This window comes from Nerophis ophidion, linkage group LG18 (genome assembly GCF_033978795.1).
Source record: "Nerophis ophidion isolate RoL-2023_Sa linkage group LG18, RoL_Noph_v1.0, whole genome shotgun sequence".
NCBI lineage: Eukaryota > Metazoa > Chordata > Actinopteri > Syngnathiformes > Syngnathidae > Nerophis > Nerophis ophidion.
In genome coordinates this window covers 11,630,133-11,657,198 of record NC_084628.1, presented here as the reverse complement: position 1 = coordinate 11,657,198, position 27,066 = coordinate 11,630,133, and the positions used below count along the sequence as shown (strand labels likewise).

The window sequence follows — 27,066 nt, the reverse complement described above, 5'->3', positions numbered from 1 at the left end:
TAAGAAGGTTGCAAGGGTTCTCACACTAATTATTCATAGCGGAGTAGTTTAGCAGAACCCTGCTAAAAGTACCTATCCTACTATAGAATTATATTAATGACAGAAAATGTATCATATGTTATCCACCGAGCGTACTTTGGTTTCACTACCGTAGGAAAAAGTGTAACAAATAACTTGGCAATTTTTAATGAGAAACGTGTCCTGTATATATCGATCATATTTGCACATTTTAATAAATACGTTTTCAACAATACATTAAAAGAGTGGTCCCCAACCACCAGGCCGCGGACCGGTTCCGGGCCGTGGCCCGATTGGTACAGGGCTGCAGAAGAATGTTTTATAAAAAAAATAAATAAATAAAATAAATTAAATAAACATAAAAACACAATATACACTTACAATTAGTGCAAAAAACACAAAAAACTCCCATTTTCATGACAAAAACGTCCCTTTTTTTATGACAAAGAAGAAAAAAAAAAAAGGACCCCCCCCGGGCCGCAGGACAAATTAAGCGTCCGCGGATACAAAAAGGTTGGGGACCACTGCTTTAAAAGACCTTGAACACCGTAAAAATAGCATTTATGCTTTCTTAAATTGACACTTCACCATCATATTTTTTTTTTTGATAGGGCTGCTAAAAAACAAAAGATTCAGACCTAAACTGCGATTCCTATTTATTTAGATTCAAAATCAATTCATACATTTCAATCTGTCCCATATGTCCTGGCAAGAAATTTGCGTTCAAAGAACTCTGGCTTATTAATGATTCCCAGAGCCCAAAAAAAGTCTGCGGGCTATAGACTGTTTTCTATTCGGGCTCCAGTACTCTGGAATGCCCTCCCGGTGACAGAGTTGCTACCTCAGTAGAAGCATTTAAAGGGGAACATTATCACAATTTTAGAAGGGTTAAAAACCAATAAAAATCAGTTCCCAGTGGCTTATTTTATTTTTGGAAGTTTTTTTCAAAATTTTACATCTCCCGGAATATCCCTAAAAAAGCTTTAAAGTGCTTGATTTTCGCTTTTGCGATGCCATTGTCCATTTCCCTGTGACGTCACATAGCGATGCCGATACAAACAATGGCGAATAGCACAGCAAGATACAGCGACATTAGCTCGGATTCAGACTCGGATTTTAGCGGCTTAAGCGATTCAACTGATTACGCATGTATTGAAACAGATGGTTGGAGTATGGAGGCAGAAAGCGAAAACGAAATTGAAGAAGAAACTGAAGCTATTGAGTGAATAGCTTTTGATGCTATTCGGCGCTATTCTGCGTTAGCATTGCCGGTAAAATGTGCAGACCAACCAATCAGGACTTTTGCATTGACACTGGATCAATAAGTCAATAACAACAACACTCACCTTTGTGAGTTCATTGACTTTATCGTTGGGAATGCATCTGCTTTGAGTGTTGCAGGATATCCAGACATTCTTGTCATCTCTGTGCCATCTCTGTCGTAGTATCGCCGGTAAAAACCAAACGAGGGACTTTCGCATCTCTTGGCACTGGAGCAACTTAAATCCGTCGATTGGTATTTGTTTGTTTGGCATTAAATGTGGATGAGGGAAAGGCTGGATGTAAATATAGCTACAAATGAGGCATAATGCACACAGCTAGCCTAAATAGCATGTTAGCATCGATTAGCATGCCGTGCTAATCGATGCACATTCTACGTAAATCAACTTGAATCCGTCCATGATCGTGTTGTTACACCCTCCGACAACACACCGACGAGGCATGATGTCTCCAAGGTACGGAAAACAGTCGAAATAAACGGAAAATAACAGAGCTGATTTGACTCGATGTGGTAGGGAAAATGGCGTTGACGACCGATGTGACGTCACGTTCTGACGTCGTCGCTCAGAGAGCGATAAACAGAAAGGCGTTTAATTCGCCAAAATTCACCAATTTAGAGTTCGGAAATCGGTTAAAAAAATATATGGTCTTTTTTCTGCAACATCAAGGTATATATTGACGCTTACATAGGTCTGGTGATAATGTTACCCTTTAAGTCTCATCTTAAAACTCCTTTGTATACTCTAGCCTTTAAATATACCCCCCTTTTAAACCAGTTGATCTGCCGTTTGTTTTCTGCTCTGCTCCTCTCTTTCGTGGCCATGGATGAAGCGCGAGCTATCCAAAGTCAGGACCCGGGTGAACCGCTCGTCGGTGCATCGGTTAGGGACGTCTCTGCGCTGCTGTCCTGTCTCCGCTCGGGATGGTCTCCTGCTGGCCCCACTATCGACTGGACTCTCACTCTCACGGCGTGACGCAGTGGGAGAGTGGCCGTGCGCAACCCGAGGGTCACTGGTTCAAATCCCACCTAGAACCAAACTCGTCACGTCCGTTGTGTCCTGAGCAAGATACTTCACCCTTGCTCCTGATGGGTGCTGGTTGGCGCCTTGCATGGCAGCTCCCTCCATCAGTGTGTGGATGTATGTGTGAATGGGTGGAGGAGCAGCGGCTTTACGTTGAGCTCCTCCCGGATGGCAGAGCTTCTCACCCTCTCTCTAAGGGAGAGCCCCGCCACCGGCGGAGGAAACTCATTTCGGCCGCTTGTACCCGTGATCTTATCCTTTCGGTCATGACCCAAAGCTCATGACCATAGGTGAGGATGGGAACGTAGATCGACCGGTAAATTGAGAGCTTTGCCTTCCGGCTCAGCTCCTTCTTCACCATAACGGATCGGTACAACGTCCGCATTACTGAAGACGTGTCAAAGATTGAAGATAAATATGTGTACTTTCAGATTTTGAGTTTTCTTTGAGAGTACCAAAAACGCTTTTAGCCCTGATTCGATGGAATGGCCCATAGCCAAGTTTCATACAAATAATTGTGCCTGGATAAGATATACTGTAATAAAATACTGGCTTTGTGAGATACTGCACTGTGCAGGAGTCATTATCAGTATTTACACTGGCTTTCCTTTTTAACTGTTCCCTACAGGGGAGTTTAATCACCTTGGAGTCCAGTTCCCATATAACAACCTAAACAGCAAAGGCCTGCTTACCAAAGCCCCCACACCCCCCCTCTGTTTTTTGGAATCACACACACTGCGGTGCTAGAATATTCCATGCGTCCACGCTCGTGCGCCGGCGACAAGTCTCTTCATTCCTTTTCTGCTTGTACAAATTAAAGGGCTGATTTGCATTTATATTGCCATTCAGAGCTTGCAGCTGTAATGGTCCTGGTAAAGTTGTAAATGCTCAGACATCACGCGCGCGCGGTGACAGCGCGGCGTGAATACCTTTTCCGTTCATCTATTGTTATGAGTCTTTGGCGGGGAAATGTTTCAGGGTGCACGGACAAAGAGGACAAAAACAAAACTGAAAGCAGGAGAGGAGGAGGAGGAGGAGGAGGAGGAATATTGAGCTGTCCTGAAGACCTCTCTCCAAACCTTAGGAAGTCATTATCAGATCAGCAACCCAATTTCTCAACTGCCTCCTGCACTCAAGCACCGCATGTATCTTCTTGGCTGTCCCTTAACACAGCCTTTATAGATATGCCGATACATTGGCCTGTTGTTTATTCTCAAAAGTCCAGAGAAATACTGCAACATCCTGGTGTTGGAGTACTTGAAATAGGTCTTGATTTGCAGACCGATATTGGAAGTGATTGCAATTTTAACTCGGTCTCGTCTAAGGTTTACTCTCAAAAGCATACTTGCCAACCTTGAGACCTCCGATTTCGGGGGGTGGGGGGCGTGGTTAAGAGGTGAGTATATTTACCGCTAGATTCATAGATTCACCAAGTATTTCATATATATATATATATATATATATATATATATATGGATTATCCAGAGAATAGTGTTCGATACCGTGGTAGATAGAGCGCAATATGTAGGTGTGGGAAAAATCACAAGACTACATCTCTACAGAACTGTTTCATGAGGGGTTCCCTCCATCAGGAGATTTTAATGGGAGCATTCACATACAATGGTTTATATAGGGCACAGAGTGGGTGGGTACAGGCAGGCGTAGGGGCGTGGTGATTGGCTCATGTGTTATCTAGGAGGTGTTTCCGTCTGTGGCGGCATGTCGAAATGATTTCACTGCGCTTGTTGAGGGATGATAGATCTGGATGATATATAATAAACAGTTTCTCTTTTAAGCATAGGTTGCATCTTTTATTACCACTGTTGTAAGGTGTGCTGGATGCAAGAATTTGCCATGTTATTGAATATTCAACATTATTGTCTTTGAGGTTCCAAATGTCAAAGACAATAATGTACATATCCTACTAAGTAAGACCTACACTGTTTCAATGTTCATTTCTCTGTTGGTGCAATTGTTGATTAAAGTACTGATATCCACTAAAGCTCCTCATCCCAACCCCCGGATTGTAAATAATGTAAATAATTCAATGTACATACTATGATGATTAACCTGTGTGATGACTGTATTATGTTGATAGTATATATTTGTACCATGAATTGATTAACGTGGACCCCGACTTAAACAAGTTGAAAAAATTGTTCGGGTGTTACCATTTAGTGGTCAATTGTACGGAATATGTACTGAACTGTGCAATCTACTAATAAAAGTTTCAATCAATCATGCATATGTGACAATAATGTCTACAGTAGAGATGCGCGGTTTGCGGTCTCATCCACGGAGTCCGCGGATAAACCGCGGGTCGGGCGGTTGACATGACGAAAAAATAGATTTTAATTAGATTCGGGCGGGTGGCGGTTGAACCGTCCGGAGATATTTGATATAAATGGTTCTGGGATCGGTATCCTATGCCATTCAAAGTGCCATTTAAGACCCGTGTCATAAAGCAAAGAAGACAATAGGAGACGTTATTATTTTCTGGAATGACTGCAAACAGTCACCCAGATATTAAATATTAGTGCGTGCTATGAAGCCATTGGCTTTGTCACCTTCTACATCACACACGATCTGCTTGTCAGTCCAGCATCATGTTGTGTGTGGCTTCCGCGGCAACACGCACACGACTGCAAGGCATACTGGGTGACACAGAGTACACTAACGGTTGTGATATAAACTATTTTAACACTCTTAGTAATATGCGCCACGCTTTGAAGCCACACCAATTAAGAATGACAAACAGATTTCGGGAGAACACAGTAACACAACATAAACGCAACACAACAAATACCCAAAATCCTTTGTATTCATGAGACTTCCCCCCCCGTGTGTCGGTAAGGTGGGCGGGGGTGTAAAATATATTCAGGAAGTCTCATGAATACAAAGGATTATGGGTATTAGTTGTGTTGCGTTTATGTTGTGTTACTGTGAGGATGTTCTCCCAAAATGTGTTTGTCAATATTGTATTGTGTGGCTTCACAGCGTGGCGCATATTAGTAAGTGTTAAATTTGTTTATATCACAACCATGCCTTTCAATCTTGTACGTGTGATTGCGGAAGCCGCACACATGTCGCTGGACCAACAATCGGTTCGTATACGTCGTTGAAGGTGTCAAAGGCAATGGCGTCACGGCACGCCCATATTCTTGTCATCAGGATGAACGCTATTGGATAGTCGCGAGAACGTTAGCGGCTCCAATTGTCTTCATTACTCTGTGAAACAATTTTGAATAGCTCTGTGAGTGGTAAAGGTGGCCAACATCTGATGTAATTCAGCGGGCGGTTGGCGGGCGGTTGGCGGGCGGGCATGGTCCTGATAAAATGTTGGTTCGGGTGGACGGCGGGTGGATGCCGATTTTGGTGACGCGGATGCGGATGATATAATCTCTAGTCTACGGCTTTTAGAGAGTGCAGTGCAGAACTGCGCACACAAAAGCTGTAAATATACTCCTCCCCTCTTAACCAGGCCCGCCACCTCCCGAAATCGGAGGTCTCAAGGTTGGCAAGTATGATATGTTCACTCTACTGCCATCTGACGGCTAAAGTGGATAGTGTACCCATCCAATTTGTCACGTTTCATGTGCCAGGTAAACCGCAACGAACGGGGTCATATGAGTCCCCTTCCAGCTGTATGCATCAAATGCAAATGTCACAACAGCTCTCGCTGGTACGCTTAAAGCCCCTTCAAACTCGGATGAAATAAACATCGCCTATGTATTAAACCGCAATTTAAAAGTCATTAATCCCTATTTTAATCTGCCGCGAATAAAATCCCGAACGAGGTCACAGCGTCAATCCTGCACGTTTAACACGGACTGGTAAGAAGGAATCCCACCTTGCTCCCAGGTCTCGTGGATGATACACGGACAATAAACTCGCGGAATGCCATGCAGCTGCCCGCCCTGCCTTCACAGGTGACCCGAGGATCACAACAGCATCTGCTTGAATTACTTAACACTGCCACCCAACAGACATGTAATCCCGGATAATGCCCTTTTGCTGAGTGCTTCAATCTGGATCAATTCATCCCGGAGGAACGGGATCCAGCAGTGGTGTCTCGTGAAGAGGGGAGTTGAGGGGCTGGAGGTTGATTGGTCGCTACTAAACAGATCTGTTGGGACTAGGAAAGCGGGTCTTTAAAATAGATAATGAAGCCTAGAATAAACAGCTTGCTTTGTTGACTGGCTGAGTGACTACACAAGAGCATCAGCTCCTTTTTTTTTTCAATTTTAATTATTTTTTTAAACTCAACTGTAGTCAGTTGGAAGCGTGTCTTAATGAAATTAAACAATGGATGTCCACTAACTTTCTGCAACTTAACGCCAAAAAAAACGGAAATGCTGATTATCGGTCCTGCTAGACACCGACCTCTATTTAATAATACAACTTTAACATTTTACAACCAAATGATAAAGCAAGGTGACTCGGTAAAAAATCTGGGTATTATCTTCGACCCAACTCTCTCCTTTGAGTCACACATTAAAAGCGTTACTAAAACAGCCTTCTTTCATCTCCGTAATATCGCAAAAATTCGCTCCATTTTGTCCACTAAAGACGCCGAGATCATTATCCATGCGTTTGTTACGTCTCGTCTCGATTACAGTAACGTATTATTTTCGGGTCTCCCCATGTCTAGCATTAAAAGATTACAGTTGGTACAAAATGCGGCTGCTAGACTTTTGACAAAAACAAGAACGTTTGATCATATTACGCCTGTACTGGCTTCCTGTGCACTTAAGATGTGACTTTAAGGTTTTACTACTTACGTATAAAATACTACACGGTCTAGCTCCATCCTATCTTGCCGATTGTATTGTACCATATGTCCCGGCAAGAAATCTGCGTTCAAAAGACTCCGGCTTATTTGTGATTTCTAGAGCCCAAAAAAAGTCTGCGGGCAATAGAGCGTTTTCCGTTCCGGCTCCAGTACTCTGGAATGCCCTCTCGGTAACAGTTCGAGATGCTACCTCAGTAGAGGCATTTAAGTCTCACTTTAAAACTCATCTGTATAGTCTAGCCTTTAAATAGACCTCCTTTTTAGACCAGTTGATCTGCCGCTTCTTTTCTTTCTCCTATGTCCCCCCCTCCCTTGTGGAGGGGGTCCGGTCCGATGACCATGGATGAAGTACTGGCTGTCCAGAGTCGAGACCCAGAATGGACCACTCGTCGGGACCCAGGACTGATCGCTCGCCTGTATCGATTGGGGACATCTCTACGGTGCTGATCCGCCTCCGCTTGAGATGGTCTCCTGTGAACTGTACTCTCGCTGCTGTCTTGGATCCGCTTTAACTGAACTCTCGCGGCTGTGTTGGAGCCACTATGGATTGAACTTTCACAGTATCATGTTAGACCCGCTCAACATCCATTGCTTTCGGTCCCCTAGAGAGGAGGGGGTTGCCCACATCTGAGGTCCTCTCTAAGGTTTCTCATAGTCAGCATTGTCACTGGCGTCCCACTGAATGTGAATTCTCCCTGCCCACTGGGTGTGAGTTTTCCTTGCCCTTTTGTGGGTTCTTCCGAGGATGTTGTAGTCGTAATGATTTGTGCAGTACTTTGAGACATTTGTGATTTGGGGCTATATAAATAAACATTGATTGATTGGAAGACTACAAACTGATCACGTCCTTTTCTGCTTGACCTGAATTTTGGCAGAATCCAAATGAGGCTACGGTCTAAACAACAGTTCCTGGTTAAATCTACTAAATGTGGGGAATTTTTACCTTTGAAAAGTCACATTAACTAATACAAAAAGTAAAAAAAATAAAAATAGAACATAGAGGGGCTGATGAACGGGGACATCTCGGAATACTGAAGCAGAGTCTTCAAACTTGACAAAAGGGCCCCGTTCGTCACAGTTTACCTGACACATAAAACGTGACAAATTATGCATTAACATTTAGACGGCATTAGAGTGTTGAATAGCTTAAAATTATTTTTTTTCCAATTCTGCTCAGTAGGTAGGTCGTGAGTTCATACCAAAGACTGTAAAAATGGGACCAATTACCTCCCTGCTTGCCACTCAGCACCAAGCGCGGCCACCACTGCTGCTCACTGCTCCCCTCACCTCCCAAGGGATGGGTGAAATGCAGAGGGTGAGTTCACCACACCTAGTGTGTGTGTGACTATCAGTGGTACTTTCACTTTTAACTAACTTTGACCACCGAGTTTGTTGCTATGTGGAGTGGCACTTTCCATCATTTTCAGCAGATTACATTGCACAATTATTGATTGATTGATTAAAGGATGTATTGGAAGTTTGCTCAGTAGGTAGGTCGTGAATTCATACCAAAGACTATAAAAATGGGACCCATTACCTCCCTGCTTGGCACTCAGCATCAAGCGCGGCCACCACTGCTCACTGCTCCCCTCACCTCCCAAGGGAATGGTCGAATGCACAGGGTAAGTTCACAACACCTAGTGTGTGTGTGACTATCAGTGGTACTTTCACTAGTAACTTTGACCACCGTGTCAGTTGCTATGTGGAGTGGCACTTTCCATCATTTTCAGCAGATTACATTGCAGAATTATTGATTGATTGATTGATTAAATGATGTATTAGAAGTTTGCTCAGTAGGTAGGTCGTGAGTTCATACCAAAGACTGTAAAAATAGGACCAATTACCTCCCTGCTTGGCACTCAGCCTCAAGCACGGCCACCACTGCTGCTCACTGCTCCCCTCACCTCCCAAGGGATGGGTGAAATGCAGAGGGTACGTTCACCACACCTAGTGTGTGTGTGACTATCAGTGGTACTTTCACTTTTAACTAACTTTGACCACCGAGTTTGTTGCTATGTGGAGTGGCACTTTCCATCATTTTCAGCAAATTACATTCCACAATTGATTGGTTGATTAAATAATGTAATAGAAGTTGGCAAAGGGTGCAGTTTAATGCCAGTCCAGATTTACAGGTACAAGGTCAACTAAAATGAAATTCTTCAAGAAAGCCTGAGCTTGTTTCAATTGAAATATTGTTTTTACTCATAACTGAACAACATACCTCAGACATACATAAGACGGTACTGTGCAGGAAGTGTTTAACAGATAATATTACTATAAGATAAAGATCTAAAAAAAAGAAAAAAGTAAAACGCTTTGTCTATTACCAGTTACGGGTATCCACCGCCTGTAGGTGGCTTTTCAATTTAACCCCCCCTCTTCCTCCCATACGAGATCCACCCAGGAATGGGGCCGAATCCCTTCCTTAATGCACCACAACAATAGACAAGTAACAAACAGTAGGGTATCACCTATTATTCCCCCCACTTTGTGTTATATATATTTTTTTGGGCATATACGTGGCCTCTTTTGTAGGAACTATTTTTCCTGGAAATCGCCCCCCCCCCCCCCTTTAATGGTGCAACCGCTGCCAAATATTAGGAATTACAACTTCAAGCTGTCCACAGGCGGCCTCTTAGATTATTCGCTCATATGTTTACTTATTACCATAAATATCCAACAGGGGCTCTTGGCTCAGGGGGATTACAGCGGGTTTAATCTATCGTGCCAGAGAAATGAGCATGGGGGAGGCGGTGGGCCGAGGTGACTTAAACTTACTGGGCCCGACGCGCAGCACAAACAAAACAACACGCCGTCGTACACTGATGACGTCGTCCGTCAACAAGGCAGCAGCGCAAAAAGCCAGCTGTCAGGCTTAGTTGTAGGAATAAGACATTTTAGCAACGTTTTGGGACACAAAATCCAGGAATGAATGGACTGGTGTAAATAAAGGCAGGACAAACTGAATGGTGGGTTGATTTAAAAAAAAAAAACTCTTTTTTTTTTTCAAAGTAGATTTTTTTAAAATACATAAAACTTGCTAATTAAAATGTATATTTTTTTATTTTTTATATTATGTTTTAAAATATCCTGTAATTGTATGTAATTTTGTACAGTAGTTATTTTAACATTTAATGTATGATATATCACCTATGTGGTATGTTATTTTCTTGTAAGTCTAAAGCAGAGTTTTTTTATTTTATTTTTTATTGTGGGTCACATCACAATCATGACTGCCCACAGAGGGCCGCTTGTAACACTGTATTAGACCCGCTCGACATCCATTGCTTTCCTCCTCTCCAAGGTTCTCATAGTCATCATTATCACCTAAGTCCCACTGGGTCATCATCGTCACCGACGTCCCACTGGGTGTGAGTTTTCCTTGCCCTTATGTGGGCCTACCGAGGATGTCGTAGTGGTTTGTGTTGTGGTTTGTGCAGCCCTTTGATACACTAGTGATTTAGGGCTATATAAGTAAACATTGATTGATTGATTGATATACAAGGGAAACTGTAAAAACGTTAATAGGGTGCACAAGTAATTTCAGCAATTTAACTTTGAATGTGAAATTACTTTGCGATATAAACTTATTACATTTAAAGTGAAATATGTCAAGCTTTTCTTATAATTTTGATGATCATTGCTTACAGCAGGGGTCCTCAAACATTGGACCGTCGGGTTGCGCACGGCAACTCTCCCACTGCGCCACGCCAAATATAAATGGATATATATATATATAACCCGACGGTCCCTGGTTCAAATCCCACCTAGTACCAACCTCGTCACGTCCGTTGTGTCCTGAGCAAGACACTTCACGCTTGCTCCTGATGGGTGCTGGTTGGCGCCTTGCATGGCAGCTCCCTCCATCAGTGTGTGAATGTGTGTGTGAAAGGGTAAATGTGGAAGTAGTGTCAAAGCGCTTTGAGTACCTTGAAGGTAGAAAAGCGCTATACAAGTACAACCCATTTATATATATATATATATATATAAATATTCATACATACATTAGGTCAGGAAAAAACACAAGAAGCTATATCATCCCTCCAAGCCTGTTTTGCAGAAACCTGCAAAACAGTATTGTGCACCGTTTAACAGGTAAACCACAAAAATCTTGACTATACATACATACACGTGCACACACACACAGGTTTGTGTGTGTATATATATATATATATATATATATATATATATATATATAAAACTGTTTCATGACGTGTTCCCTCAATCATCAGGAAAATATCCTGATGATTGAGGGAACCCCTTATGAAACAGTTCTGTAGAGATGAAGTAGTCTTGTGATTTTTCCCAACACATACATATTGCGATCTACCACGGTATCGAGCAGTATTCTCTGGATAATCCAATCAAGATATATTGATATATATCTTGATTAGACAAATTGCCTCTTACTGAACAAAAAAGTCGTATGTCCACTGATGTTTAAACACTACACTCGGTCTCTATTTTACAATTCCCTAATGATTTCGCCATTTTTTTTTTCCACGTGCACTAATTCACTGCGTTGCGAGCGCGATGACGTTACGTCATCGATGGGAAAATGCATTTTTAAACAATATGATTTGCCTGAGTGGCTAGAAGATTCCGAGAGTTACAAGCAGTAGACAATGGATGGATGGATGGGCGAGAAAAAATAGATTAAAAAAAAATAATAATAAAAAATACAACAACAACAACAAAAAATAATAATAGTTTGGGCGCTGGGCCGTAGTTTGGGGACCCCTGGGTTGCAGTTTTTGAAAACAAAATATTTTGGGAGATTTTCAAGTCAATTTATTCATACTGTATGTACAAACGTATATGCTGGGATGACAGAAACAATAAAAGCATCCAAGGGACAGGGTTATTGCATCATCATTTGAATCCCATTCAAATCAACCATTGAAAAGATGTTTGATTTAAAACAAATAAAAAAAAATTAAAAAAACATAACCTGCCGCCAACTGCCAGCAAAAGCGGATTTGGAGTGGTCAGACAGTTGTTAATAGACAGCAGTAAATGAAAGAGGGGGAGGGTTGTACTAAGACGTGCTTTCCAGGACTGAATAACAGCTTATTGCTGACTAGGCGGTTGAAATAAAGAGGTCCAACACGAGATATACGAGGGTGAGATAATGAAGCTGAAAGGAGGGAAGGGGTCTTTTTTTTTTTTTTTTTTTTTAAGAAGATTGGGATTTGATTCCCTGTGCTGCAGCAGCAACACTTCCAGTGGGCAGACGTTGAGCCAAGCCTTATCCACAGCCCTTCAGAGAGATTCATTTCCCTTAAGCAAAAACTACATGCCAGACTGAGCATATTAATTTCACCAGTTGTCACTCATGGAAAAAAATTGAGACTGGACAACAAATTGGGGTATTTAAAAAAAAAAAAAAGTATACATTCCTCTACGTGTAAACAGTGTTTCCAGGGAATAGTTTAGCAGTCAAATAGTGCAGAGTTTTTTGTATGATTCAAAGGAAAAGATGGTTCAAAGGTCCAAACAGATAAAAAAAAAAACAACAGAATTGTGCAAAAAAGGCGAGAAACCCGCTCTCAACTCTATTTTCCAATTACTTTGTCGCATTGTCTGTTTTTAGATTTACTGATACTTGTTCACCTTTATTGTGAACTGGTATGACAATTGCTATGCTGAAATTACGATTTCCCCGAGTTTTTAAAACGTTCAAATTTACAGTATTATAGCCATCTATATATACATATATTTATACATATAAAAATACATACATATATACAAACATACAAATGCATGCATATATACATACATATATACATGTATACATATATACAAACATATACTTGCGTACATATAAAAGTATATACATTACGATGAATATACAGACATATACATGTATACACAAATATATATACAGCCATTCATCCATCCATTTTAGTAGAAAATGGATGGATCCTATCAGGGGGTGCTGGAATCCCAGTTCCACTCGGGCGGAAGGCGGGGTACACCATATATTATATATTATATATATATATATATATATATATATATATATATATATACATGCATAAATATATGCATACATACATATACAGCATATATATATATTTATATGTGTGTGTCTATATATATATACATACATATACATAGATATACATACATAGATATAAAGCATATATATATATATATATATATATATATATATATACATACATAGATATAAAGCATATATATATATATATATATATATATATGCAGTATATATATGTGTGTATATGTATGTTTATAAATATATATATATATATATATATATATATATATATATATATATACATACTTTATACATACATAAATATATGCATACATACATACATATACAGCATATATATATGTGTGTGTGTCTATATATAGATACATATACATACTGTATACATATACATATATATACTGTATACATATACACATACATAGATATAAAGCCTATATATATATATATATATATATATATATATATATATATATATATATATATATATATATATATATATATATATATATATATATATACACATATACACACATGTGGCTCTTGGGCGCCGCCCTGGTGGGCTCCCTGGACCTCTTTCAGGGATGTGTGAAAATCAAAAAAGATGAAGAAAAAATATATTTTTTGTTTTAATATATTGTCTGTATGTGTGTGTACAAATACTTATGTGTGTATATATGTGTGTATATATAAAAACATACATATACACACACATATACTGCATATATATATATTTACACACATATATATATATATATATATATATACATATATATATACATATATATATATACATATACATATATATATACATATATATATATACATATGTATATATATATATATACATATATATATATATATATATACATACATATACATATATATACATACATACATATATATATATATATATATATGTATATATATATATATATATATATATATATATATATATATATATATATATATATATATATATGCAGTATATGTGTGTGTATATGTATGTTTTTATATATACACACATATATACACACATAAGTATTTGTACACACACATACAGACAATATATTAAAACAAAAAATATATTTTTTCTTCATCTTTTTTGATTTTCACACATCCCTGAAAGAGGTCCAGGGAGCCCACCAGGGCGGCGCCCAAGAGCCACATGCGGCTCTATCGCCCCGAGTTACTGATCCCCGGTAAAACTACACGCATACAAATGATGGATAAACTTCAACAATAGCATGATGTTTTTCACTCCCCCGCCATTTAATCACTTATTGTAATTTCTGATGATCCTTCCTGTGTTATTAATAACGCTAACAACCCCCCTATAGATAAAGGCACAGTGCGTCATCATCACGCACAGTTTGACTCGCGTCACACTTTGTCTCCCGCTTTTATGGCCGCCCTCACATCCTCATTCCTATCCAATCACCGGCTCGCCGCTACTTCCCGACAAACATCATATTTCAACCTAAATGAGCTGCGATGAGATGAGGTTGCGCCGTAGGTTATTACCATAATATAACATCTATAGCGCGTGTCTCCGCCACCCCGCAAGGTAAACAGGGGATAACGATCCCCATGCAGGGGACCTCTGGGGAGAAGAGAGAGAGAGAAAAAAAGTGCTTCCCCCGGAGCTCTGACTTGACTGCGGTGGTGCATAATATTACTGTCTATGTTTATGTGGCGAGTCGGTGTCAGCAGAAAGCCTCTTGGAAAACAATCTTGTTAGGTGTGGAAGGGGGGTGCAGAGAGGACCCTGTCCTGCACCAGAAACAAAGATGGAAATGAGAAACTATTGTATTTTTTCCTCTCATCCGTCCTGTTTATGTTGCCACGGCATCTAGGGCGACTTTACCCCCCCCTACCCCCTGTTTGGCGGTCACCTCTCCTGCCAGTGATATAAATGACGCAGCAGCCAGTCAGTGGGATCCAGGAGACGGTCTCCAGGAACACATTCACCTCGGGCCAAACTCGCCGAGAACATCGTCCATCTCTCGGCACTAAGCCCCCTCCACCCTTCTCCCTCCGTCCCCTCTCCTTCTGTCTCGCCCTATACATTATCCCAGCATGTGTGACACTCGTCTTGGTGTCTGGATTCACATTCTTCTCCCTCCTCCTCCGACTCGTTCCTGCTAGTTTTTTCTGTTTCTTGAGAGATGGAGAACTCTGGTTTCTGTCAGGCGTCGAGTGAGAGATGTTAGGCTGTGCATGAAGAGGGAGGAGGGGGGTAGGGATGTCAATGTTAAGTGTATAGTATTTTGTTTTGATCTATGGCCACATGGGGACACATTCAGCAGCTGTCATGTGCTATTTAGGCAATCAGGGGCGTGGAAAAAGCAACAGCATGACCTTTGGCCGCACATTGTCACGCCTCCAACAGTGGTTCTCAAAACTTTTTGACCAAGTACCACCTGAGTAAACATTTAGCTCTCCAAGTACCACCATAATGACCAATATTAAATTACAAAAGCTTAGTAGGCCTAAGTATTAATTGAAAACAAGAGATATTATCGTTTCGCCACTGTTGTAACAACACCAATATTTTGGTACCGGTACTAAAATTATTGCAATACTTTTCTAAATAAAGGGGACCACAGAAAAAATGCATTTATTGGCTTCATTTTAACAAAAAATATTAGGGTACATTAAACATATGTTTTTAAGTCCTTAAATAAAAAAATGAACATACAAGACAACTTGTCTTTTAGTATTAAGTAAGCAAACAAAGGCTCCTTATTTTTCATTATATATACATATATATATATATATATATATATATATATATATATATATATATATATATATATATATATATATATATATATATATATATATATATATATATAGATAGATACACATACATATTAGGAGTGTGGGGAAAAAATCGATTCGAATACGAATCGAATCGTTTATGTTGTGCGATCCAGAATAGATTCTAATTTTTTTTTTTTTAAATTTAAATTTTTTAAATTTTTTTATTTTTTTTTAATCAATCCAACAAACCACTACACACCAATACCATAACAATGCAATCCAATTCCAAAACCAAACCTGACCCAGCAACACTCAGAACTGCAATAAACAGAGCACTTGAGACACAAACACGACACAGAACAAACCAAAAGTATTGAAACAAAAATTAATATTATCAACAACAGTATTATTAGTTATAATTTCAGCATAGCAGTGATTATAAATCCCTCATTGACATTATCATTAGACATTTATAAAAAAAAAAAAAAAAGTGTCACAGGGGCTTACACTTGCATCGCATCTCATAAGCTTGACAACACACTGTGTCCAATGTTTTCACAAAGATAAAATAAGTCATAATTTTGGTTCATTTAATAGTTAAAACAAATTTACAATTATAAAAGCTTTTTACAAAAATCTACTACTCTGCTTGCATGTCAGCAGACTGGGGTAGATCCTGCTTAAATCCTATGTATTGAATGAATACAGAATCGTTTTAAATCGGAAAAAAATCGTTTTTGAAACGAGAATCGAATCAAAAAAACAAAATCGATATATTATCGAATCATAACCCCAAGAATTGATATTGAATCGAATCGTGGGACACCCAAAGATTCACAGCCCTAATACATATACACACATGTATATATATATATGTATATATATATATGTGCGATGAGGGTGGGGACTTGTCCAGGGTGTACCCCCGCCTACCGCCCGAATGCAGCTGAGATAGGCACCAGCGTCCCCCGCGACCCCAAAGACAAAAATTGGTATAAAATGGATGGATGGATAAGTAAATGTTTGTTTGGATTAATCCTGATTAATAACAGTTCAGCAATCCAAATTCATATACAAGATCAATCGGATTGTTTTACATGTATTGATTGACAGCACCAGTATTTATACTGCTGTCAAATGATGACATTTATACAATCAGTCATCAAACTTTTGCATTTTGAATAATCACAGTAACACACCTGCTTGCACACTTTTAAGTTTTAAAATTGCGACACAAATGATATTTTTTTATCAGAATGTCAAAAAACTATTTTTTTTAAATGTTTTACCTGAATGCACTTAATGAATCTTAATCTTGGCTCATAGATTAATCGAAATTTAAAGTACCAATGATTGTCACGCACACATGAGGTGTGGCAAAATTATTCTTTGCATTTGACCCACCCCCCTTGACACCAGGAGGTGAGCAGTGAGCAGTGAGCAACAACAATGGCCACGCCCGGGAATCATTTTTGCTGATTCAACCCGCAATTCCAACCCTTGATGCTAAGTGCCAAGCAGGGAGGTAATGGGTCCCGTTTTTATGGTCTTCGGTATGACTCGGCCGGGGTTTGAACTCACAACCTCAAGTTCTCAGGGCGGACACTGAGTAGATCCGTCGGGGTGTATTTTGAGGTGAAATTTGTTCCAGGTAATCATCTATGGTTAAAGTTAAGAAAAAAAAATGGACTGTGGGATTATTTTGCAATTATCAGAGTAATCATCAATTTAAAGTGCCCTCTTTGTGGATTGCACTAGAGATCCATCTGGATTCAAGAACTTCATTCTAAACATTTCTTCACAAAAAAATATCAATCAATCAATCAATCAGTGTTTATTTATATAGACCCAAATCATAAATGTCTCAAAGGACTGCACAAATCATTACGAGTACGACATCCTCGGAAGAACCCACAAAAGGGCAAGGAAAACTCACACCCAGTGGGCAGGGAGAATTCACATCCAGTGGGACGCCAGTGAGAAACCTTGGAGAGGACCTCAGATGTGGGCAACCCCCCCACTCTAGGGAACCGAAAGCAATGGATGTCGAGCGGGTCTAACATGATACTGTGAAAGTTCAATCCATAGTGGCTCTTTAACAACAATATATATAAACATGTCCACAAACAATCTAGCTGTCAACACTAAATATTGTATTGTTGCATTTCTTTTCACAGTTTATGAACTTATTTTGTTGAAGTATTATTCAATAAATATATTTATAAAGGATTTTTGAATTATTGCTATTTTTTTGAATATTTAAAAAAAAAAACTCACGTACCCCTTGGCATACCTTCAAGTACCCCCATTTGAGAACCACTGCCATAGAGGATCTTTGACTAGCATGTGTGCTTTAAAGAGATACGACTGTGGGCTGATTTTCTATTTCCACCTCCTGAAAAGCACAGATGGCACAGTCGGGGTTGGTGGCATTTCGGCGAAAGAACAAAAAACAACAACATGAGCAACACTTATGTCAGCGAGCACATACTGTACTGTATCTGGCATCCCACTCGGAGTCTGTCCAGTTTGTCGTGTTAAAGGAAAAAAAAACAAAAAAAACAACCAACACTAAACTCTGTTTAGACTGTTAGGCGCTTCAGCATTAGTCGATCAGCATTTTCTCTCCGACAAAACATCAAGTCAGCAGGAAAGTGTAGTCACAGCAAAGTGATGTGATGGATAAGTGGTGGAGGATAAATCAGCACGAGGAACACACCCCTTGGCCAAGTTTGCGGTCCACTTGCATCCACGGTCCGTGCCTCTCTTAGGGGGTACACGAGCAGACGTTCAGAGCCAAACAGGTGGCGTTACCATTTTTAACCTCATCTTCTCACAACCAAACGAGACAATCCGCAACAATTCACAGCAACATTAGAACCAGCATCCTCTGCTATTTGCGTTTTACAGGGAAAATAAATAAAGAAATGTCCACTGCAGCGAACGCCTGTTTTTCAGGAGGCTATGCAACTAAGAATGGTGCTTTTGGAAAACAAAACAGGACATTTTTTTACTTTGTCTCCCTTAAATTGTCACAATTCTGCAGTTTTTCCCCTGCAAAATAGCTTCATACAATTACATTCAATGCAACCAACTATGTTAATAAGAATTTGGAGTGCATGAGAAAGAGTATGAATTACAACAATGGTTCTCAAACTGTGGTTCATCGAGTAATACAGTGGTTCTCAACCTTTTTTCAGTGATGTACCCACTGTGAACTTTTTTTTAATTCAAGTACCCCCTAATCGGAACAAAGCATTTTTGGTTAAAAAAAAAGAGATGAAGAAGTAAAATACAACACAATGTCATCAGTTTTTGATTCAATAAATTGTATAACAGTGCAAAATATTGATCATTTTTAGTGGTCTTTCTTGAACTGTTTGGAAAAAAATATGAAAATAACTAAAAACGTGTTGAAAATTTAAAAACTAGTGATTTAGTTATAAGTAAAGATTTCTACACATAGAAGTAATCATCCACTTAAAGTTCCCTCTTAGGGGATTGCAATAAAGATCCATCTGGATTCATGAATTTAATTCTAAACATTTCTTCACAAAAAAAGACAATATTTATGTAACCTATTCACAAAAAAAAATAGCTGTCAACACTGAATATTGCATTGTTGCATTTTTTTTCACAGTTTATGAACTTACATTCATATTTTGTTGAAGTATTATTCAATGAATACATTTATAAAGGATTTTTGAATTGTTGCTATTTTTAGAATTAAAAAAAATATATCTCACGTACCCCTTGGCATACCTTCAAGTACCCCCAGAGGTACGCCTATCCCCATTTGAGAACCACTGGAGTAGCACACCAAAGAATGTGCAATTCATTTTTTTTATTTAAGTAGTGTTTTTATTTTCACAGTGTTACTGTTCAAACTTTAACGTTGCAGTGGACAAAAATACATAAAACAAATTTTGAAATAGAATGAATACGTAGTCCTACTACGCTACTGTGTTTTAAAGTTGGCCATTGTGGTGGTACTTGGAGACCCAGGTGTTTTTTTTTTTTTTTTTTTAGGTAGTACTTGATGAAACAAGTTGGAGAAACCACATAATTGCAACACAGCAGCCACAGAACCAACGTTGTGATGAAGTTCACAGTAAACAACAGAACTGCACGCCGACAACTGAGCTCGTTTCAAAAAGATAGATGAAGCCGCAATTAACGAGACATTGTTTTCTATTGAATTCCTGTTGCTTTCCAAAGGCAAAACCAGACAATCCTTTTTTTTTTTTTTAAAAACTGTCAAGCAGTCTTTTTTTTTTCCTTTTTCCCTCCATCTCTCTTTCCGCCAGAATGCCCGTTTGTTGCACTCGGTGGGGAAAAAAGGCTGTCAATTCAAAGCAATGTGGCTCAAGAGTCAACGCTTGACTAGACCGGGGTTAGAGGGCTCATTGTGTGTGTGTGTGTGTGTGTGTGTGGAGACTGCCAAGCTTACAAAAAAAGGAGACTATTTAACATGTCAGCGTTGAATGCAAAGACAAAGTGAGGGAGAACAAGCGCAGACTTAGAGACGGCAAGTCGGACAAGGCAAAGAGACAACTTTCAGGATCCTACCTTGGGCGAAGATCCACAGGACGAGTAGAACCCGGGGGATCATTGTGGTGGTGAGGAGTGTGCGAGAGGGCAAAAACCTACAAGACACAATAGTGGAAGTTGGCATGGGCACAAGACAAGAAGCGGACACAGTGCTCCTCTGTGGATGCTGGACAGCTCCTCTCCTTGTTTAAAAAGGTGTCCGTTTACCAGAAGAAAGCCGCTCTTCAGTCCTCCTCCTCTCTTTTTTTTCCCCCTTGCCCTCTGTCAGTCTTCGGAGTTGTCGCTGGTGAGCTCAGCCTGTCCTCCTCCTGCTGCTGATGGGAGCTTCTGGTACTTTCAGCGTCTTCTCTCGCTGGCTCGCACACAGTCTCGCTGGCCGTCCATTCTCCAGCTCATCAGCTCTCACGCACCCCCGTCTCTCTCCATCATGCTCTCTCTCTCTCTCTCTCTGCTCTACCACAGGGGAGGATGAGGCTGACTCCGCCTTCTCTTCTTGGTCCTTCTCCCTCTGTCTGCGAGGTGCACACATCCTCGCTCTGGCAATGGGGAAAAACATCAGAGCACAGCTCTAATTAGAATCAGAATAGAGGAGCTTGGCAGTCTAACTATCCCCTTCTCCCCATTTTTTTTTATTTATTTATTTTTTTAAATTCCTTATACTTAGGTGTCCTGGACCAGTGGTCCCCGACCTTTTTGTATCCGCGGACCGGTCAATGCTTAATAATTTGTCCCGCGGCCCGGGGAAGGGGTGGGGGGGGAATCCTCTTTTTGTTATTTTATTTTATTTTCTATTTTATTTGTCATGAAAAAGGGACGTTTTTGTCATGAAAAAGGGAGGTTTTTGTGGTTGGTGCACTAATTGTAAGTGTATATTGTGTTTTTTATCTTGATTTAATAAAAAAAACATATATATTTATTTTTTTTAAATAAAAATGAATAAAAAATTATTCTGCGGCCCGGTGGTTGGGGACCACTGTCCTGGACAATAGATACAGATCACAATGGCATTCAAGAATTGGGCTGTCAAATTTATTGGCATTTCTATGTCCTATATTCTAACAGAAAATTAGTTTACATGAGAACTGGAATGTGCAACAAAAACAGCATTGACCAAAAAAATAGCTAAAAGAAAGGAAAAAATGCATTTTCAAAGACCTAATAGCATTATAAACAGTATTATGTTTTTCTTCACGAGTGGGGGAAGAGTGGATCGTGAGATCGACAGGCGGATCGGTGCGGCGTCTTCAGTAATGCGGACGCTGTATCGATCCGTTGTGGTGAAGAAGGAGCTGAGCCGGAAGGCAAAGCTCTCAATTTACCGGTCGATCTACGTTCCCATCCTCACCTATGGTCATGAGCTTAGGGTCATGACCGAAAAGATAAGATCACGGGTACAAGCGGCTGAAATGAGTTTCCTCCGCCGGGTGGAGGGGCTCTCCCTTGGAGATGTGAAGTGAAGTGAATTATATTTACATAGCGCTTTTTCTCTAGTGACTCAAAGCGCTTTACATAGTGAAACCCAATATCTAAGTTACATTTAAACCAGTTTGGGTGGCACTGGGAGCAGGTGGGTAAAGTGTCTTGCCTAAGGACACAACGGCAGTGACTAGGATGGCAGAAGCGGGAATCGAACCTGCAACCCTCAAGTTGCCGACACGGCCGCTCTACCAACCGAGCTATACCCCCTATCGAGATAGGGTGGAAAGTTCTGCCATCCGAGAGGAACTCAAACTAAAGCCGCTGCTCCTCCACATCGAGAGGAGCCAGATGAGGTGGTTCGGGCATCTGGTCAGGATGCCACCCGAACGCCTCCCTAGGGAGGTGTTTAGGGCACGTCCAACCGGTAGGAGGCCACGGGGAAGACCCAGGACACGTTGGGAAGACTATGTCTCCCGGTTGGCCTTGGAACACGTCGGGATCCCCCGGGAAGAGCTACACGAAGTGGCCGGGAAGAGGGAAGTTTGGGTTTCCCTGCTTAGGCTGCTGCCCCCGCGACCAGACCTCGGATAAGCGGAAGATGATGGATGGATGGATGTTTAATATTTTTGGCAAAATCTTGAAAGAAAAAACGCTATTGGAAGTATTTCCTGTGAAAACAATTATTTAAATGGCATTTTTTTTATTCATGGGAAATACGGTAGTATTAGAGCAAAGGGAAAAAAAAGATAGGAAACAATTTTGTCCTTTTGCGAAAATAAAGGTGTAATTGTGAGAAAAAAATACAATAACGTATTTGGGGATAGTTTTTGAATAATAACAGTAGTAGCTTTATGGAAGAATAAAATAAAAATGCTGTCATTTCAATGACTAAAAATACAAATTACAAGAATAAAGTCATATTGTTGGATAGCATGTTAAATAGTATTAACAGAAGTTTTTTTTTTTTTTAGGGGATTACCTCGTATTGCCGTAATATTAAGGAAAAAAAAAAAAAAAGAAACCAAAGTTGTATTATTCGTGAGTAAAATACATAAACCATTATTAACTTGTAAAACTTAATTAAATTGAATAAAGTATTAACAGCAGTTTGAGGGGAAAAAAAGGTATTGTGGGAAAGGAAAATACACATTACATTAGATAGCACGTGGAATGGTTTTAACAGCATTTTTTTTAAGGGGACTACCTAATATTAGGGCAAAAGGAGAAAAAGAAAAAAAATGCTGTCAATTTCCAAAAATAAAGTTCTGTTATTTGTGAGTAAAAACTTATGTGTATAGTATTTTGAATATGATTAACATCACTTTTTGACAGTAGCAGTACTTTTAGGAAAAAATGAAATAACTAATGCTGTCATTTTATGAAAAAAAAGAAAAAAAAAATGTGAAAAAAATACATATTGGAAGAATATTGTCATATTTTTTGATTATATGTTGACTAGTATTAAAAACATTTATCTAGTGGAAGTTGTTAAAAATGTATAAATTATGTCAGCAGCACTAGTATTAGGGCAAAATAAAATAAATGCTGTCAATTTATGGACATAAAGTGGTATTATTTGTGACAAAAATACATACACCAATATTAACTTATTAAATTACTTAAATTAAATATAGTATTAACAGCAGTTTTTGAAAAAGTAGTATTATGGCAAAAGGAAAGTTTTTTTTAGGGGATTATGTAATATTACTGTAATATTGGGGCACATGGAGAAAAAGAAATGAAATGTCATTTTACAAAAATAAAGTTGTTTTTTGTGAGAAAAAAAACTTATTTGTATAGCATTTTGAGGAGAATCAACATCAGTTTTTGAGACTAGTAGTACTTTGAGGTACACATTTAATAAATGCTGTCATTCTGTGAAAAAAAAAGAGAAAAAAATACATATTGCAAGAATAAAGTCTTATCATAGCATATTAAATGGTTTTAACAGCATTTTTTTCAGGGATTACCTAATATCGTATTATTAGGGCAACAGGAGAAAAGAAAAAAAATGCTGTAATTTTACAAAAATAAAGTTGTTTTTGTGAGAAACATATGCAATAACGTATTTGTGTATGGTATTTTGAAAGGGATTAACATATGTTTTTGACAGAAGTATTACTTCAGGGGAAAATAAAAGAAAAATGTAATTTCATAAAAAAAATATATATTTTGGTGAAAAAATACATATTGCAAAAATAGTCATATTTTCACATAATATGTTGACTAGTATTAACAGCATTTTTTGGTGATAATTATTACAAATAATGTATAAGTTATGTCAGCAGTAGTAGTATTAGGGCAAAAGAAAAAGACGCTGTCACTCTATGGAAATATAATTGTATTATTTGTGACATAAATACATATATCAATATTAACTTATTGATTTTCTGAAATCAAATATATTAACAGCAGTTTGAGAAAAAGTAGTATTGTGGCAAAAGCAGAAAAGAAAAATTAAATACTGTCATTTTAGAAAAATAAGTTGTATTTTTGTGAGAACAATCTGCAATTAGTATTTTAAATAAGGTAACATTAGTTTTTGACAGGAATAGTACTTCTAGGGAAAAATAAAAGACAACATGCTGTCATTTTATGAAATAAAAAAATATATATATTTCAAGAATAAAGTCATGTTGTTAGATAGCATGTTGAATGGTTTTAAAAGCAGTTTTTTTTTTTTAGGGGATTATCTAATATTACCCTAATATTAGGACAAAAAGAGAAAATGAAAAAAACAAATGCAGTCATTTTACAAAAATAAAGTTCTGTTTTTTCGTGAGAATAATATGCAATAACATATGTGTATAGTATTTTGAATAAGATTAACACCCGTTTTTGACAGAAGTCGTACTTTTAGGGAACATTTTAATAAAACATTTAATTTTATGAAAAGAGTATTTTGTGAAAAAAATACATGTTGCAAGAATAAAGTTCTATTTTTAGACATGTTGACTAATATTAAAAGCATATTTTTAGGGGAAGTTATCAAAAAATATATCTTATGTCAGCAGCACTAGCATCAGGGCAAAACAAAAGAACAAATGTTGTCAATTTATGGGAATAAAGTGGTATTATTTGTGACAAAAATACACACACCAATAATAACTTAACATTTTAAAACCAAATAAAGTATTGACAGTAATTTGAGAAATAGTGTTGTAGCAAAAAGGAAAGGAAAAACTGCTGTCATTGTATGAAAATAAAATAAGATAAAAAAAAGTTAAATAAAAAAGCTTAAAGTATATAGTATAAGTATATTCATACAAATATACATAAATGTATGCATTCTGTATATGATTAATATAACATATATACATTGTACACCTCTGTATAGGCTATTTGTGTGTGTATATTCTACGTTTGTTTTTTTGTAGCCCAATTTGGCACACTGATAAAAAAAAAAAAAAAAAAAAAAAAAAAAAAAAAATAGACACCCCTGCTCTCTAAGAATAACAGAGTAAGGTGAGAAAAAACAAGGTGGTTAAAACATAGTTGTATTTCATGGAAACAATTTACACAAAACAAAAAAAGGTTCACCACACTAATAGGTGAGTCTATAAAGAATCTATTGTGTAATCTTATCAGAAGTTCTGTTTTTCAACATTTGGGTGTGATGCATGATCCCAAAAGGCAGGGGGAAAGGCAATGTGTGGATTTTTTTTTTCATTTAAAGACTAACAGCAGAAGTCAGTACTCACTGAAGCGGGAAGTGTGTAGGTAAAACATGCACAACAGAAGGCGACGGTGCAAAACATGAACGATGGACCACAATGGAAACAAGCCTTTTGGCTTTTTGTGCCATCCATTTGCCTTTTTAAAGCATTACATGGGTTCAGTTCTTTAAGATGCCAATTAACTTCTCAATCAATCTATCAATTAAAAACAAGTATTACCATGAGATAAAAAATATAATAACCAAAGCTCAACTCACAAGAAATGCAACAAGATGCAGAAACTTGCCGGAAAAAATTAGAAAATAACAAACACACAATGAAGCAGCAACATCCAAGAAGCCATTCTGGGCTGCAGAACCCTCTTGATTGGCAATCACCAACAGGTGAGCCGTAAGAGTGCTATTAGAGGAGCAGGTAAACAAAAAAGGTTTCAAAGGCAAGGGTCAAGTAACAGCCTGCGATACACCCACAGGAAGTAAAGTTGACAAAATAAGAGCCATGAAAAAGAAACAGACTAAAAACAAGAAATTAAAAAATGACAAAAGATACACCCACAGGAAGTAAAGTTGACAAAATAAGAGCCATGAAAAAGAAACAGACTAAAAACAAGAAATTAAAAAATGACAAAACATGGGGAACAAGACAAAAGTGGTATTTTAAATATTTAACAGCATTATTTGAAAGAAGAGTCAATATTAACAATGAAAAAAATAAAAAGTCAAGTCTTTATTTTTTGGACGGATATATTTTTTTTTTTTTACCGGAAACAAACAAGCATACTTTTCATCCCTACAAGCCGGTTTTGCACGTTTTATATACATATATATATATATATATATATATATATATATATATATATATATATATATACACACATGTGTACGCATGTATACACATATATATATACATATTAGGGGTGTGGGAAAAAATTGATTCAAATACGAATCGAATCAAATACGTTGTGCGATTCCGAATATATTCTCATTTTTGAAAAAATTATTCTTTTTTTTTTTTTTTATCAATCCAACAAACCACTACACAGCAATACCATAACAATGCAATCCAATTTCAAAACCAAACCTGACCCAGCAAAACTCAGAACTGCAATAAACAGAGCAATTGAAAGGAGACACAAACACAACACAGACCAAACCAGAATTAGTGAAACAAAAATGAATATTATCAACAACAGTATCAATATTAGTTATAATTTCAGCATAGCAGTGATTAAAAATCCCTCATTGACATTATCATTAGACATTTGTGGGGCGGTATAGCTCGGTTGGTAGAGTGGCCGTGCCAGCAATTTGAGGGTTGCAGGTTCGATTCCCGCTTACGCCATCCTAGTCACTGCCGTTGTGTCCTTGGGCAAGACACTTTACCCACGTGCTCCCAGTGCCACCCACACTGGTTTAAATGTAACTTAGATATTGGGTGTCACTATGTAAAGCGCTTTGAGTCATTAGAGAAAAGCGCTATATAAATATAATTCACTTCACTTCACATTTATAAAAATAAAATCGC

General features: G+C 38.3%; 1 protein-coding gene across 7 annotated transcripts in view; it reads right to left on the bottom strand.

Annotated features, from left to right (window-relative positions):
- Positions 1-25,918, bottom strand: part of kirrel3b (kirre like nephrin family adhesion molecule 3b) — a 587,440-nt gene extending 561,522 nt beyond the window's left edge. For all 7 annotated transcript variants that reach the window (XM_061878745.1, XM_061878746.1, XM_061878749.1 and 4 more), the window contains exons 1-3: positions 25,800-25,918; positions 20,654-20,982; positions 20,465-20,541 (exon numbers count right to left, since the gene is read on the bottom strand). In XM_061878745.1, the coding sequence (XP_061734729.1) occupies positions 20,465-20,507 (43 nt within the window). In that variant the 5' untranslated portion in view covers positions 20,508-20,541; positions 20,654-20,982; positions 25,800-25,918. The remainder of the gene's footprint in view (positions 1-20,464; positions 20,542-20,653; positions 20,983-25,799) is intronic.
- Between the last annotated feature and the right edge of the window lie 1,148 nt (positions 25,919-27,066).